This window comes from Astatotilapia calliptera, chromosome 1 (assembly GCF_964374335.1).
Source record: "Astatotilapia calliptera chromosome 1, fAstCal68.1, whole genome shotgun sequence".
Taxonomy (NCBI): Eukaryota; Metazoa; Chordata; class Actinopteri; order Cichliformes; family Cichlidae; genus Astatotilapia; species Astatotilapia calliptera.
In genome coordinates, this window is record NC_137422.1 from 40,535,214 (window position 1) to 40,550,238 (window position 15,025).

The 15,025-nt window shown below is 49.2% G+C and overlaps 2 protein-coding genes across 12 annotated transcripts in view; both read left to right on the top strand.

Annotated features, from left to right (window-relative positions):
* The window catches only part of dok4 (docking protein 4), a 60,592-nt gene extending 55,989 nt beyond the window's left edge, over positions 1–4,603 (top strand). For all 3 annotated transcript variants that reach the window (XM_026177158.2, XM_080301015.1, XM_080301019.1), the window contains one exon: positions 790–4,603. In XM_026177158.2, the coding sequence (XP_026032943.1) occupies positions 790–935 (146 nt within the window). In that variant the 3' untranslated portion in view covers positions 936–4,603. The remainder of the gene's footprint in view (positions 1–789) is intronic.
* Positions 4,604–5,416: 813 nt separating this feature from the next.
* On the top strand, positions 5,417–14,599 carry nadsyn1 (NAD synthetase 1). 9 transcript variants are annotated; one of them, XM_080301003.1, is made up of 21 exons: positions 5,432–5,664; positions 7,962–8,022; positions 8,098–8,214; positions 8,326–8,379; positions 8,466–8,555; positions 8,648–8,699; positions 8,782–8,870; positions 8,941–9,058; positions 9,140–9,271; positions 9,781–9,852; positions 10,387–10,511; positions 10,585–10,633; positions 10,721–10,823; positions 11,059–11,227; positions 11,311–11,446; positions 11,570–11,676; positions 11,758–11,889; positions 12,026–12,095; positions 13,568–13,696; positions 13,775–13,951; positions 14,038–14,599. In XM_080301003.1, the coding sequence occupies exons 1-21, from the start codon at positions 5,580–5,582 to the stop codon at positions 14,089–14,091; spliced, it is 2,121 nt and encodes a 706-aa protein (XP_080157129.1). In that variant the 5' UTR covers positions 5,432–5,579; the 3' UTR covers positions 14,092–14,599. The 9 variants fall into 9 exon arrangements, 5 of the variants coding, with proteins under 5 accessions (XP_080157122.1, XP_080157128.1, XP_080157129.1 ...); XM_026177135.2 differs by having other exon boundaries at positions 5,436–5,664; positions 14,056–14,599; XR_013908893.1 differs by having other exon boundaries at positions 5,418–5,664; positions 10,585–10,823; positions 11,997–12,095; positions 14,056–14,599.
* The last annotated feature ends 426 nt before the right edge of the window (positions 14,600–15,025 follow it).

A 15,025-nucleotide genomic window follows, 5' to 3' on the forward strand; every position in this document is an offset into this window, starting at 1 on the left:
GTGTCCAAATACAGAGACGTTACCAGTTTATGCTTCATAAGAACATCTGTAGAGTCACACATGCAACATAAAGTATCCAGGCAGATATTTCTGTCTTTGCAACTTCAAATAAACATTATTCATAAACTCTTAATATATTCAAACATCATGTTTTGGTGAAGCTGTTCCTCACCTGCTGCTTTTCTCTACGTTTCATTCGTCACTCCACGATGTCCCAAAACAAGAGAAACTCCTGAGTAATCGAGTATTTGCTTCTCGGTGCGCTGTGACCTGAAAACATTGTTTGGAGAGTAAACATCAGAAACGTGCAGATGTAAAGAGTCCGATGTTAGAGGAGCTGCGCAGAGACCCGACAGACAAATTCAGCTTTGGTTTCAGAGTTTTTGGTGGATTGTGTTTTTGTCGTGTCGCGACGCCGACGCTTTACACACACGTGTTGAGGAGATCGATGATAGGTTTATAGCATGAACTTATTCGCTGGAACGTTAAGGACAATTTGCTGCACAGCAAACAGACACGTTTATCCTACCACAGAACAATAAGAGAAGCTACGAGCTCTCCCGCGCTCCGGGTGTGGATGCCAGAACACTCTGCACGCTTTGCAGACTGCTGAACATCACACATCCTATCACTACACTATCGATTATACACCTCTGAGCACATATGGTTAAATATTTCCTGATACAAATGACAATAATAAAATCTAAACCCATCAATCGATATCAGAGTCAAGTAGCATCAAGGCTCCGCCTACCTCAGGTAACAGGTGTGTTTCTGCTCCGTCTGCAGGTGACGCCGCGGAAGACGAGCTGCTGTCCACCCGCCTGCCTCCCGACCGCCACGCGACGCTGCCCCTGGCAAACACACACACGCAGTCTCAGCCACACATACACACACACTCCCCGACACACTACCCCACCTTCCCCGGACAGTGACACACACACTCACACAGGTGCGTGTGGACTTTGAAGACACACACAGGACCCACATGCATGCAGACACACACACTGGACACTCCCTCCTTATATCTGACAGCCCAACATCACACCTCACAGGATGGAGGGACGCTAACAGCACGCCGTCCCGAGAGCGCACTTCCTGCGGCTGCATCCTGCTGTGTGGCGTGAGGACTGAAAGCTCTCAGCTTCAAACCAGAGACAGAGTGAAGATTGTACGGACGTTTTTATACTGAATTTCTACCGCAGCTTCCTTTTGAAATCACAACAATAAAGAGGAAATGAGCGGCAGCCTGACACGCACACGTGGACCGACGCAGGCCTGTTCGCGTCCTGCTGCTCGCTCAGCTGCTTCCTCCTCCTCACACCAAACATCAGTCTGCCGTCACCTGTGTGAAGATGTGTTTTGATCTTTATTTGACCCGCCCACAGTCACACGCCAGCGTGGCTACTAGAATAAGCAAGAATTCAGTTATTAACTGACAGAATTTATTTACACCTCAGAAAATTAATTTGTAATTGTTCGATTTGCTTGTTAGGTCTGACGCCTTTAACCGTTTCCAGGTCCGAATCCTCTTCAGTCCTAAAATCAGGGAAACTGAGGAACAGCTGAGGGTGGAAAACAGTCCAATAAAACATCTGTGCAGCTGTTCGCTCAGCTGTGACGATAAAGTTTAATCAAAAGGAGGATTTATGAGGTGAGCAGGAAGAAAGCTCGCTCTCTGGCTGAAGGATTTAAAAAAGACTACAAAAGCACAGTTCATGTCATAGACTGTATATAAAGGATGGATGTAGCTGCCCAGATGTGACCCTGATGGGATATGATGTCACCGCAGTGAAACGTGGACCAGCAGCTGAGAGCTAAACGTCAGCGCTGATGCCACTTTTTAGCTCTGTCCATCTTTCTTTACAGTCTGCACAGCGAGTTTACGCGTCGGGCTCTCGGCAGCGCCGACCGAGCTCGGTCACTCAGACGTCTCGGGCTGGTTTGGATCTCTCGATGATCCCGAGCTCACTCTGAAGTCAGACGCTGAGTTTTTAAACGTGTGAGCTGATCAACAGCTGCACAGGACCTGGAAGAAGTTCTCTGAGGTCATCTCTTAACAAGCAGATCATCTTTAGGCTTAAAGTAAAAGAAGTCAACGCCACGAATGTCATCATATAGAAACCTTAGGCTGCTTTAAAGCATATTCAGGCCCACGTGGTTGCATTACTGTGGCTCCCTGCACAGCTTAGGTTGTTTTTTTATAGTGACAAAACTATGAAACGCCAACATTTGGTCAAATTTCCCGTTTTTATGGATGTGGGAGGATTGAAGCGATGTATGATCCTGCTGCTCGGTGCCTTAACAGCACCACGAGGACTGTGAAGACACGCGTGTGAAGAACACATTTATCACATGTGGATGAATGCCTTTGATTTCACTGGTAGACGTGACTCCGCAGCTCCAGGATCTGCTCACCGAGCCCTGGCTGCGGCGTTTCTTATCGAGTGATTCCTGAGCTCTCCGGGATGTGTCTTATTGCACCTTGGTCTTTTTACACACCCCTGTTCTCATCATCCACGGGTTTTAGGGACATTTGCCTGTCAGTAACTGATGTTCACTGTCCTTACATTTCATTGTTCACTTGTCACTTTTCCCTCTGACAGATGGAAACTCTCAGCCTCTCTGCACGGGTAGAGTTCGTCAGTTTGAGCCTCACATTTGTGTTTCTTCTGGTCCGTAACCATGTGTGAAGAACTGGTACCTCCAAATCTGAGGCCACGGTTCTGAGCAGGAAACAGGTGGAGTCCCTCCGTACGGGTCAGGGAGGTGTAGCTCCGCCCAGTTCTTTAAGAGCTCTTGGGCTGTTGTTCACGGCAGATCACAATACGGATCTGAAGTGTGTGGATGCCGTCGGTCTTACCCTCACCTTTGACCCTGAGCCGTGTTGTAGATACTGTGAGGCTCCTCTGAAGGAGGAGCTCAGTCTTTCAGGAGGAGGTCAGAGTGTAGCGTCCTTCACACTGGAAGGAGGCAGTGTGAGGTGTTTGGGAGGAGGCCAGACTCAGGACACAGTTTGTGTCTCTGAGCTGGCCTCGTGCTTCCCCAGAAGAGCTGCACCAGTTTCAGCCTGATGGACTGCTGCCTCCAGATAAGCTGTGGAAAATGGATTTGTGGGTGTAAAATAGGAAAATGTGTTCAAACACTGACACGAGTAGAAGTGGAAATAACACAGGTTAGGTTTCACTTCTGCCCTGAGGTCACACCAGAGGCTTCACTGGGTCCCTGAGGTAGTCTGCGATATGACAATAGAGAAACCCTGAAGCTGCAGCAGTGCTGGCATCAGCAGACAGATAGCAGCACAGTTAATCACACATGGCCCGTTTTTCTGCTTCCATTGAGTCCGAATAGTCCAGGTGGTCAGGACGTTCTGTTGGATAGCACAGCCATCGTTTCTGTCATCAGTAATATGAGCAACGACCAGCCGGGAGCACGGCTCAGACGCACCACAGGGCGCTCCATTTGGAAACTAAAGTTCTTCAAACTTATGTGGAGGAGCTCAGAGCGATGCCTGAACGGGCGACGCTGGTTCTGGATTGGTTATTGATCGTTATCGATGGCGTCAGAGGAGAATGGCAGGTGCTGCCTTTGCCTTCTCTCACACTGAGCTGTACAGGTGAGGTGGAGGTGGGGAAATACCAGGACAGCAGATGCACGTCGAGGTTTTTCCACCGTGGGCTCCGATCAGCTTTCAGCCGCTGCCTTTTGACTCCGCCCTCGTCTTTTTTCAGACTCGTTTTCCGCGTCGTACCCGGACTGTGACGAAGCTGGATTCCTCCTCTGTCACCATCATTAGCTGTTCTTCCATCACTGAAACATGACAGGGCTACGAATTCCATCTGTCCCCCACATGATGGAAGCTGTGTACATATCTGCTATTTATTTCATGTGCATTTGAGTGTGTGTGTGTGTGCGTGCGTGCGTGCGTGCGTGTGTGTGTGTGATTACTGGAACATGTGTTCATATAAAATACACACACACTCTCTGTTGGACCTTGTGATGTAGAAGAAGCTGCTCCACCTTGTCAGCGTGGATCTTCATGAACCAGAAGAAAGCGTGCATCCGTCCGTTCGCTCATACACGTTCACGCCTGTGCCGCGCTGCAGTTCATCTTTGTAGCAGGAGGAATCGTGCAGAGGGGTGTTTCATAAAGAAGGAGCAGGACAGGCCAGACTTAAAGCTTCATGTTTGTCGAAGAATAAACGAAAACTTTGACCCTGAAAAGATCTCTGCTTTGAGGGCCGCGTCTCATGGTAGCACAGGAATGTCGTGTCACATTATCGTGCCAAATCCGGCGTATTGGGCTGATTCCAGCCTGTTTGTTTGGTTTCCTGCTGAGACTCGAGTCTTTATGAAACCCCCTTCTGGCCTCACACACCTAAGTGCTCGGTGGAAGCGCTGAGTGATGGACGAGGCTGGGAAGCGAGACGGGAAGCGACGGCTTCCCTGCAGCAGTCGTAGTGTGTCTGTGATTGTAGTGTCATCTCCGGCCGTGACCGCCCCTCAGCTTTGTAACCGATGACAATAAATGCCGTTTCCACCTGCTCACACTGTCCACACAAAGTGCATGTTTTAGAGAAAATAAAGTTCATTGTTACTGAAGGATGCGACTCCCTGCTGTGATGTCAGTCCTTAAATTTTGTTTTACCTCTTATTTTATTATTTTATTACATTTTGAAGCTGCTTGTAAAATATTCAATATTAAGTTTTTTGTGTATCAGATGATTTAACCATGAAAGATCTGACAGTTGTAGGTAGAAACCCAGTGATGGTGGTGCGAGGGAAGAATGAAATGAAAGGTTGAGCTCACAGCACAGAGGATCTGCCTCCTCCCAGATATCTGTGGGTTTTGGTTTTTTGCATATCTGTCACGTTTATGTGTTTCAGGTCATCAAATGTTCAAATTAGACAAAATGATGCCAGTGATGACAAGATGCAGCTCTTCACGATGGTTTCTTTTATTAAAAGAAAGAAAGCTTTCCAAACCTGCAGTGTATAAAAAGTGAAGCTAACTAACAACCCTCCAGCCTTGGCAGCCTTCAGTGAGTCTTTCACATGGATGGAGGAATTTCACTCGGACACTCGTGACACATTCACACTGGACTTGCTTGCTGGTGTGTTTGGGATCATCCTGCTTAAGCAGAGTGCTTCCTCGTGGCTCCATCAGCTACACCAAGTCTATAAAGCTCAAACTAAGAAATCAGGACGGGGCAAATGTTTCGTCACAGGTTCAACTCCAGCTGATTTCTGCTACTGATCCAGGAGCTCACATATGTGAATCTTTTCCAGTTTATCCTCTAAAAATGAAGCGTCGCAGGACAAATGGTATAAATGTGTCTTTGTTTTTGGATCATTTTGTGAACTCAGAGGCTTTTTCCCTGCCTGCGCCCACCCTCTGCCGTCGGTGTGAGTCTGTGAGGATCCAGCAGGGGGCAGCAGCGCTCACGGGCTCAGTGAAGGCAGCGGGGGAAGAAGAGGCGGCAGGAAGCGCTCACACAGCCGCTGACCTGCAGCTCCGCTCTCACCTGAACCTTTCTGTCCTCGATCACCTGCGCCGTGTGACCACGTGACCCTCCGACATGGGCCGGAAGGTGACCATGGCTACCTGCTGTCTGAACCAGTGGGCTCTGGACTTTGAAGGCAACTGTGAGCGGATCCTGAGGAGTGAGTGAGACCGCAGCGCGAGCTCAGGCTGTGGCCCAGCCAATCACGGCCACGAACAACTCTGCTTTTCATAAAACGTATGACGCGTTATCCCCGTGCGCCGTCACAGGGTGCGTGGGTCTGCTGCCACTCGGTAATAATAAAACGTTCAGCTCGCTTTATTTCGATTCAGTCTGTGGGAGGAGAGTCACCCACGCGAGTCACCCACGCTCACTGCACATTTCAGCAAACACGCATCAGCAACATGAATCAGTAATAACTAGAGATGGCACGATACCACTTTTTTATGTCCGATACCGATATCATAAATTTGGATATCTGCCGATACCGATATGAATCCGATATAGTGTTTTTTAATCAACAAAACTGGTTTTTAAATATCTTGCTGCATTTTGTATAAGTTCATACTCAAGTTTAAAACAACAACTACACTAAAACTATTCTGTTATACCTATATGCAAAAAAAATGTTTCATAGTTCAGCAATACTGATCAATCTAATAAACTTAGACCTACACCATCCTCCCTATTCTGGTATTTTAAAGAGTACTTAGCATAAATATTAAGCAACCTAACTAATAGGGTTCCAACTCCCAGCAACAACAAAAATAAATAAATAAAAAATAGGGAACCACCCCTCACGCTCCACCTCATGATGCTTAATCGACGTAATCAACCTTAATTTGATGCAGTGTGAAAAAAAATGCACAGAAATCAATTATTTTTCAAGAAATATTAAATAGATTCAACATCTTTCTTCAACAAAATTGCAGACTGCACAGATGGTACCTTCCCAAAGGAAAAAGTACTATAGCTTACTAGGGTATATATTAGACTTAATAGTTACTATATACAGTAATTGACTTCTATTCATTTTGCATCAAATTAAAACTTTGGGTGTCAGATAATTATTTATTAAAAGCTCGACATTTTAAATGAGAATAAGAAAGAAAAGTATGTCTTTGTGCCCCCTTTTCCCTGTTCATGCCCTATCGGCCCCCCTGGCTAAACTTTGCTAGATCCGCCCCTGCACAGTTACGTCAGCTGTAGAAAAAGATCCTGGAGTAGAAAGTAATATTAAATAAATTCTAACAACAGCTGATCAAGCTTAAACGTGCTGCTGTTGTTCAGCCGCTGGTTTCCTCTTTCTGGTGCAAAGTGGGCCAAAAACAAACTAGAGACACGGACTCGCGACAGAAAAGCCGATCAGCTGATCATTAAGCAGTTTCATGATTGAAGTAGCAGCCGGAGAGCGAGAGGCAGTCGCTCGTTAAGCTTAACGCAGGAATGCTTTACAAACATTCAGAGATGGACTTACACACTTGCTTTACTTCTCTCGGGGATAACTTTGTCGGAGATGAAATGCCGGGTTGCTAGCGAAGCTCCACATGCTATCCAGACCACCGACAGGTCCCGCATGCCACAGCCGCTCTATCACGTGATGCATACTGCTCCGACGTGCTAACGTTCTGAGGTGAGTTACGGCGTGTTGCAAGTTTTGTGAGGTGCTTTCGTGATATTTAATGGATCGGATTACATTTTTTATTTTTCTCCGATATCCGATCCAGTAATTTAGGTCAGTATCGGACCGATACCGATACGTAATATCGGATCGGTCCATCTCTAGTAATAACAAAGAATCCACGCGGCATCATAGCAAAACTACGAGGTGTGTGTGTGTGCATGTCTGTCTGTGTGTGTCTGTCTGTGTGCGTGTGTGTGTCCAAACCAGGACACTGATGAAAAATCAAACCATCGTAGTTTTGTCAGAAAGATCTTTAAAGGACTCGACCTGAAACCACGTCACCTGAAGTCAAAGGTCATGTCTTTCACAGTGGACCCTCCACTGTGAAAGAAACCCAGACATTTCTGTACAAGTTGATGGAAAAACAGGAAAACACAGCTAAAAGTTCCAAATCTCCTTTACAGTTTCTAAACTTGTTTATTGGGCCAGATTTGAGTTTCAGCCAGGCCGATCCCGGCCCCTGGGCCTTATGTTTGATACCTCTCTCCTAGCTGCATGGAGGATCTGACCCGGGTGAAGGGTTGTCGGAGTGTCCTGAGTGTGTGTGGACACAGGCACACACTGACCAGCTGTGGCTGCTCTGACTAACAGTGGCTGAGTCGTCTGCACACTGTGGGTTGCTGGAGGTGGACGAGTCACATGACACGAGCTCGCGATAAGAAAATAAATAAAGCTCATGTTAAATTATTAGTTCTGTCACAGGCTGATTATCAGAGTTATCTGTGATCTCAGGCAGGTGTGTGTGATACTGCAGTTCTCCCGTCTGCCTGCAGGTATCGAGGAAGCCAAAGCTCACGGAGCCAAGTACAGGCTGGGTCCAGAGCTGGAGATCTGGTACGATTCTTTTACGTCCTTATTAAACTCACGCGTCATCTGTTGGTCCAACTCTTCTTCTCTGCTTTGTTTCAGCGGCTACGGCTGCGCAGACCACTTCTATGAGTCGGACACGCTGCTGCACAGCTTCCAGGTCCTCAGGAATCTTCTGGAGTCTCCCGTCACTCAGGACATCATCTGTGACGTGGGGATGTGAGTGTTCAGAGTGCAGCGCGAGGCTTTGGCTCCACCTGCTGGACGTGATGTGGCGTGCACCTGTAACGTCTCCTCTCCTGCAGCTCTGACTGTTTCTTGTCCTTTCAGGCCCATCATGCATCACAACGTGCGCTACAACTGCCGCGTCCTGTTCCTCAACAGGTACGTCAGCAAGGCCACACCTCCTCCTCCAGGTCGTAGTCTTCCTCCACATTGAGCTAAACGAACACTTTGCTTCTTCATCATAGAAAAATCCTGCTGATCAGGCCCAAGATGCTGATGGCCAACCACGGGAACTACAGAGAGGTGCGCTGGTTCTCCCCCTGGAACAAGTTACGGTCGGTCACTCTGGAGTTCAGCTTTAATCTGTCACGTGTCTGCATGTGACCACGTGTCCCTAAACGTGGGTGTGTCTGATTGGTTCTTTCAGGCAGGTGGAGGAGTATTTCCTGCCCCGAATGATCCAGGAGGTGACAGGCCAGGTAACCTCTGCCGTCGCAGTTACCAGCTCATGTCTGGTGAGAGGTTCTCGTCTGAATTTTGTCGCCTCGTTCCTGTTTGCAGGACACCGTCCCCTTCGGTGACTGCGTGCTCTCCACGAAGGACACCTGCATCGGCACTGAGATCTGCGCCGAGCTCTGGAACCCCGACAGGTGGGGAGAGGCTGCCAGCAGGTGCGATGGCGCTCGCTCGCTCTCCTGCTAACGTCTGTCCTCTCCTCAGCCCTCACATTCAGATGGGTCGGGACGGCGTTGAAATCTTCACCAACTCGTCCGCAAGCCACCACGAGCTCCGCAAAGCTGACCAGAGGGTCAACCTGATCAAGTCGGCCACCACCAAGGTACGCGCTCGAATACGAGGCCGAGCACTGAGCGCGACGGGGCAGTGTTGTACGTGACGCCGTCTGCTGGTGACGTTGCAGAGCGGAGGAATCTACCTGTACGCCAACCAGAGGGGCTGTGACGGAGACCGCGTCTACTACGATGGCTGCGCCATGGTGGCCATTAACGGTGACGTCGTGGCGCAGGGAGCGCAGTTCTCCCTCGATGATGTGGTACGTGAAAAGGTTTCCTGTCATGTATGTCCTGCTGGAGGTTAAACATGACGATGAGCTCGGTGTGTGCGCAGTGATCCCGAAGCTCAGGTGAGATCAGCAGGAGCAGCTCGTTTCAGACACGGGACCACCTGACAGGCCGAGGACGCGATGATGAGGGATTAGTTTGAATTTTGATTCATGCAAAGCTCCTCAGGTAGAGGAGGGGCTGTTTTAGGGAAGTGTTTCCTGTGCTGCACCGAGACTGCAGGTGAAGATGTCGGACCGATGTGTGTGTCGCAGCCACCAATCAGAGCCAAGCTTTTAACAGACTGATGGATGTGCGACCCTAAACCAACCAAACGCAGCTGCCTGTGTGTAGCTTTCATTAAGACCAAGAAAAGTTTAACCTGTTCTGTGAGGCTTCTTATCAAAACCTGCCATGAAGAGTGTGTGTGTGTGTCTCTGTGTGTGTCTGTGTGTGTGTGTGTCTGTGTGTGTCTCTGTCTGTGTGTGTGTGTGTGTGGTAGGAGGTGATTACGGCCACTCTGGATCTGGAGGACGTTCGCAGCTACAGAGGAGAGCTGTGTCAGCCTCAGCTGGTGAGAGAGCGCCCCCTGCTGTCCAACCTGTGAACAGCATGAAGCTGCGTTTGTGTTTTTCTCTGTTATCAGCTCAGTTTCTGTGATGACCTGTGACCAGCAGTGACCATAGTTGACCAGCCTGACCTCCACATCATCACAGGTTCTCAGCTCCTCCCGCAGCTGCTTTGACCTTTGACCCATCCTCAGTGAGCGCTGCAGAGCTCTGAGGATGGGAAGCAATAAGATTAGCTTGATTTAAAAATGTAAAACCTTGATAGTGTTCGAGTCCCTGTAGGTGTTTCAGAGTCACAGAGCCACGAACGCTCGTGGTCGACCTTCAATCCAAACCAATCAGCGCATTAACCTGCTAACAGGCTGATGCTTTATACTGTGAGGCCAAGACCAATAATACAGGCAGACGACCTATGACAGGTCGCCCCCCCCACAGCAGAGCTCGTGTTAAAGGTCATGCAGAGGTCACCTGTGAGTGGCGGTGCTGGATGAATGTCAGGTGCTGACGGTGTTTATCTCTCGTGTTTCTCCGTGTGGAAGGAAAGTGACTTCAAACCTTGTCACAGGGTCAAAGTGGACTTTTCTTTGTCCGGCTGTGACGACGTCTACCTGCCCACCCACCAGCCAATAGAATGGCACTTTCACACACCAGAGGAAGAGATCAGGTACGTTTAAATGAAGCTTCTGTAAAGCTCCCAGAGAGCCTCTCTTACAGCTGTTTGCTGCCGCGTGCTTCAGTTTAGGGCCGGCCTGCTGGCTGTGGGACTACCTGAGGAGGAGCGGCCAGGTGAGGAGGACAGGTGTGAGGTCATCTTTGGGTACATTGAGAAGTGTGTGGTTTGGGCCTCTGAGCTGTCTGCTCGTTTGTGTTCAGGCTGGTTTCCTGCTGCCTCTGAGCGGCGGCGTCGACAGCTCCTCCACCGCCTGCATCGTCCACTGCATGTGCGTGCAGCTGTGCCGGGCTGTCGAGGGCGGCAGTGAGTACCCTCCGCTGATTCTCCTCCAGAGATGCTGTTTATATGTTCTGTTACAGTATACTGGTGAATATTAACCTGTGCAGATCTTCAGTCGGAGCATTTTGAGCCGAGTGTTCAGAGTAAAGACAAATCTGAGGGTTTCAGGAGATAAACAGGAAGCATTTGTGTGGAGGAGCAGCTCCCAGGATGAGCCGAATGATGTAACTTCCTGCCTGCTGGTCTGTCTTCCTCACAGACAGTCGGGTGCTGGAAGACGTCCGCAGGGTGGTCGGCGACGAGTCGTATCATCCGCAGGACCCGAAGCAGCTGTGCGCTCGCGTCTTCACCACCTGCTACATGGCGAGCGAAAACTCCTCCGGGGACACGCGCAACAGGGCCAGAGACCTGGCCAATCAGATCGGCAGGTAGGAAGCGGGTAGATCCATGGTGAAGACCACGACACTGAGAGGCTCACAGGAACAGTTCTGACTCGTTCTGTCTCCTGCAGCACGCACATGAACATCAACATAGACGTGGCGGTGAAAGGCATTCTGGGTATCTTCTCGGCGGTTACCGGACGGTGGCCTCAGTTTCGTGCGAGTGGGGGAAGTGCGAGAGAAAACCTGGCTCTGCAGAACGTGCAGGTCAGAAGCTGCAGATGTTTGTGGCATGCAGCGCCTCTGACAGTTTAACCGCGGCGTTCACGTAACGCCATCGCGACCCGGCTGAACTTTGTCACAGTGTTCACTTCCTGTGTGTGTTCCCAGGCTCGGGTCAGGATGGTCCTGGCTTACCTGTTTGCCCAGCTCAGCCTGTGGGCTCGGGGCAGACCCGGGGGCTTGCTGGTGCTCGGCTCTGCTAACGTGGACGAGAGGTACCCGCCGCCGTGTTCGCCGTTTTCACTGTTAGTGCGGCTCACGCAGCATATAGAATAACAGGGCGTCGTCCTGCTCAGCCTCACAGGTTATTTCACCAAATACGACTGCTCGAGCGCCGACATCAACCCGATCGGAGGCATCAGCAAGACGGACCTGAAGCGCTTCCTGCTGCACTGCGCCGAGCAGCTGCAGCTCACTGCTCTGAGAAGGTAAGGCCACGGGGGTCTGCGCCTCTGCAGCCCCCCGGCTGCAGCTGCGGTGTGCTTTCACACTGGAGTTATTTCTCAGAGACGCAGCATCTCATGTGGTTTTTCAGTTTGTCGGTGGTTTTGGTTTCCTCTGCAGCATCCTCGCAGCTCCGCCCACCGCCGAGCTCGAGCCGCTGACAGACGGGCGAGTTTCTCAGACCGATGAGGTGAGACGCAGACGGGAACGGGCCTTCATCACTCTGAGACTTCAGAATGAAATGAGTTTGTATGACAGACATGATTGTTGCCGCGATGCTCCTGCACACAAACCTCAACCCACCAACTCTGCTGCTCAGCACAATTCCAAAGCCCTGCAGCATCTTCATCCTGCTGTATATATTAGGGCTGCCGCGATTAGTCGACTATCAAAATCGTCGACGACTGATTTAATAGTCGACGCGTCGTTTGAAGCTTTGTAAGATCCCAAAAGACGCAGGAATAAGTAGCAGGATTTAAGAGTGTAATAACGGACTGAAACAGAAGATGGCAGCACTGCATGTACAAGGATGCCAGCTGCCGTTAAACCCCGAAGAAGAAGAAGCTGTGTCCCAGAATTCATAGCACGGCCCAGCTCAGTTTCCAACAATGGCGGCAGCTAGTTAGTTTTAATATTACTCTTATTATTCTTTCTGGGTCACAAAATAAACGTTTGACATATTTTCAGGCGAGAATGTAGCTGTGTAAACCTCAAATATCTGCTCAGTTTATCAAGACACCGCATATTTTCAAAAGCGCTCCGACGTTTTCGGAGACGTCTGTTACCCACTAGCTCGATAGCTAGGCGGGGGCAAGGCTAACTAGAGCCGTGAGAACACCGGACTCCCGGCTTCAAACCCACCGCCGTCTTTCTCTCTCAGGTTAAACATGATATATGAGTCACTTAGATAACTTAAAAATGTTATTGTTTGGCTTTTTTCAGTATTTTATTTGTTCCTGAGTAAATCGGTTTGGCTGAGATTAAAGTTATAGTTTTTACACAGCTGAATAAACGTCAAGCAGACAGCTGATTATCAGAAGTGTGAGATGCTCGAGAATTTACTCTGGTGTCCTGTTATATTTTAGATAGCAAGGAGTTTATTAAACTTCACCGAAACAATCTGCAAATGTCATTAAAATTTAATAAACTCTCATCTTGTCTTTATTTTTAGTTAGCACCGTAAACACTTAAAGCTGTAAGCTAATGATAGTTATATGAGAGCAGATGCTGCTGGTGCAATAAGCTGTACGCTGTACGTCCAGTGGATGATGATCTGATTAGTCGACTATCAGAATAATCGTTTGTAGCAGCCCTAATATATATTATATTGTATATCTCCCAGCATGCCCCTCTGCTCATAGTGAGAGTAAAATGACTGAGTGCAGCTAAAGTTCAGTCCACGATTTAACCACTTAAGAGTCCGCTCTACTGTAACACTGTGATTATGAGCGTGCAGTATGATGTAGAGGAGGGGCCCCTGCAACCATCAGGCCCCCCGGCGGGCTGAAGCCTCTTTGTACACAGGTGACAGGAAGCTAACTGCAGCTCGCTGCTGACTGCAGGCGTCTTTATAAAGTCCAAAGATGTCAGCGTGAAGCGCTCTGCTAGCATCACGTCATGACTGCTATTAGACTGTTAGCGCTGTGTGTGCTCCCCCCGCAGGCCGACATGGGGATGACCTACTCTGAGTTGTCTGTGATCGGACGACTGAGGAAGATCTCCAAGTGCGGCCCCTTCAGTATGTTCTGTAAACTCATTCACACGTGGAAGGACGCCCTCTCGCCCTCAGAGGTCAGTCTGAGTGGTCACAGGTATGAAGGTCGTGTCCCCACCAGCCTAACCTGAAGCAAGCTCGTGGTTTTCCTTTAGGTGGCCCAGAAGGTCAAGCGCTTCTTCAGGATGTACTCTGTGAACCGCCACAAGATGACCACGGTTACGCCGTCCTACCACGCCGAGAGCTACAGTCCTGATGACAACCGCTTCGACCTCAGGCCTTTCCTCTACAACGCAAGCTGGAGCTGGCAGTTCAGGTGCATCGACGACCAGGTGAGCATCATCGCGTTTCTCTCCCAGTCAGAACGAGAAAAGATGATCAGAGGAGCGGCGCGTCGATGAAGACGAGCTGTGAGCAGGTGTTTCTGTTCTTCCAGGTGACCCAGATGGCTGCAAACACGGCGAAGCGCTAAGAAGCAGAGGTCATCGGCCCTTCGTGACTCCGATAACCACGAAGACGTCCCGCTTGATCAAAGCCGAAGACCACGGACGATGCTTTTGTGCTTTCCTGACCTCAGTGACATTAATAACAACTGTGGTCCCTTCAAACAACCATTTACACAGACTGTGAAATCAAACGCCTTAATCCTGCATTCTTTCTGGCCCCCAGCAGGGGGCGCTTCCTCTTTAATGGTCTCAGGTGTGATTGAATCAAACATTCTGGAGATGATGGTCCCCTTAGAGTCAGAAAGGAGCAGGGGGCATCCTGGGTCCATCGTTTATCTACAGTCTATGATCCAGACACACAATTCTTCTGCTTGTTTTTCTCTCTTTGTGTGTTATTGTGCAGCTTTGCATCGCCCCTGATTATTTCTGATTCTGTCCTCCGTCCGGTTTGTTTTGATCTTGTTCTGTGTAAAATTTAAAGATACAGGATCATCTCAAGTGTCCACGTGTGAAATAAAAGATCTCTTGATTGTGTTTTTTTTTGTCCTGTATGTGCTGCAGTCAGAACACTGCGTACAGGTTAGGGTTAGACCTGTCGTCAAAGAGGCCACGCGCCTATTCATGCTAACTTTAAGCCTTAATACAATTTAAACAGGTGAGCTATAGAAACATGCAGTTGTTATGAAGGAGGAAATGATCTCTGCAGACCGAACCAGCCTGGGTGTCGCAGACGTCGTGCCAGCAGGTTGCTGAAGAAGCGCACAAACCACGGCGAGCTTCTCGTCTCAGCTTATTCTTCAGCATAGCTGTTCATATCTGTGGCGTGACGTGGATCAGATACAGGTGGTTGTGGGACATTAGAGGACAGCGTGGCATGTCTGAGGGGACGAGGTATTTCATAGGTCAGAGTAAACCGTTGTGGTTTGTTTTGGTATTTAAAGCTACACAATATTAGTCATT

Coding starts and splice junctions, on each gene's coding strand:
- nadsyn1 (XM_080300996.1), top strand. CDS start 5,580: ATGGGCCGGAAGGTGACCATGGCTACCTGCTGTCTGAACCAGTGGGCT. Junction 10,512..10,584: donor ACACCAGAGGAAGAGATCAG/GTACGTTTAAAT, acceptor CGCGTGCTTCAG/TTTAGGGCCGGCCTGCTGGC. Junction 11,447..11,569: donor TGGCTCTGCAGAACGTGCAG/GTCAGAAGCTGC, acceptor GTGTGTTCCCAG/GCTCGGGTCAGGATGGTCCT.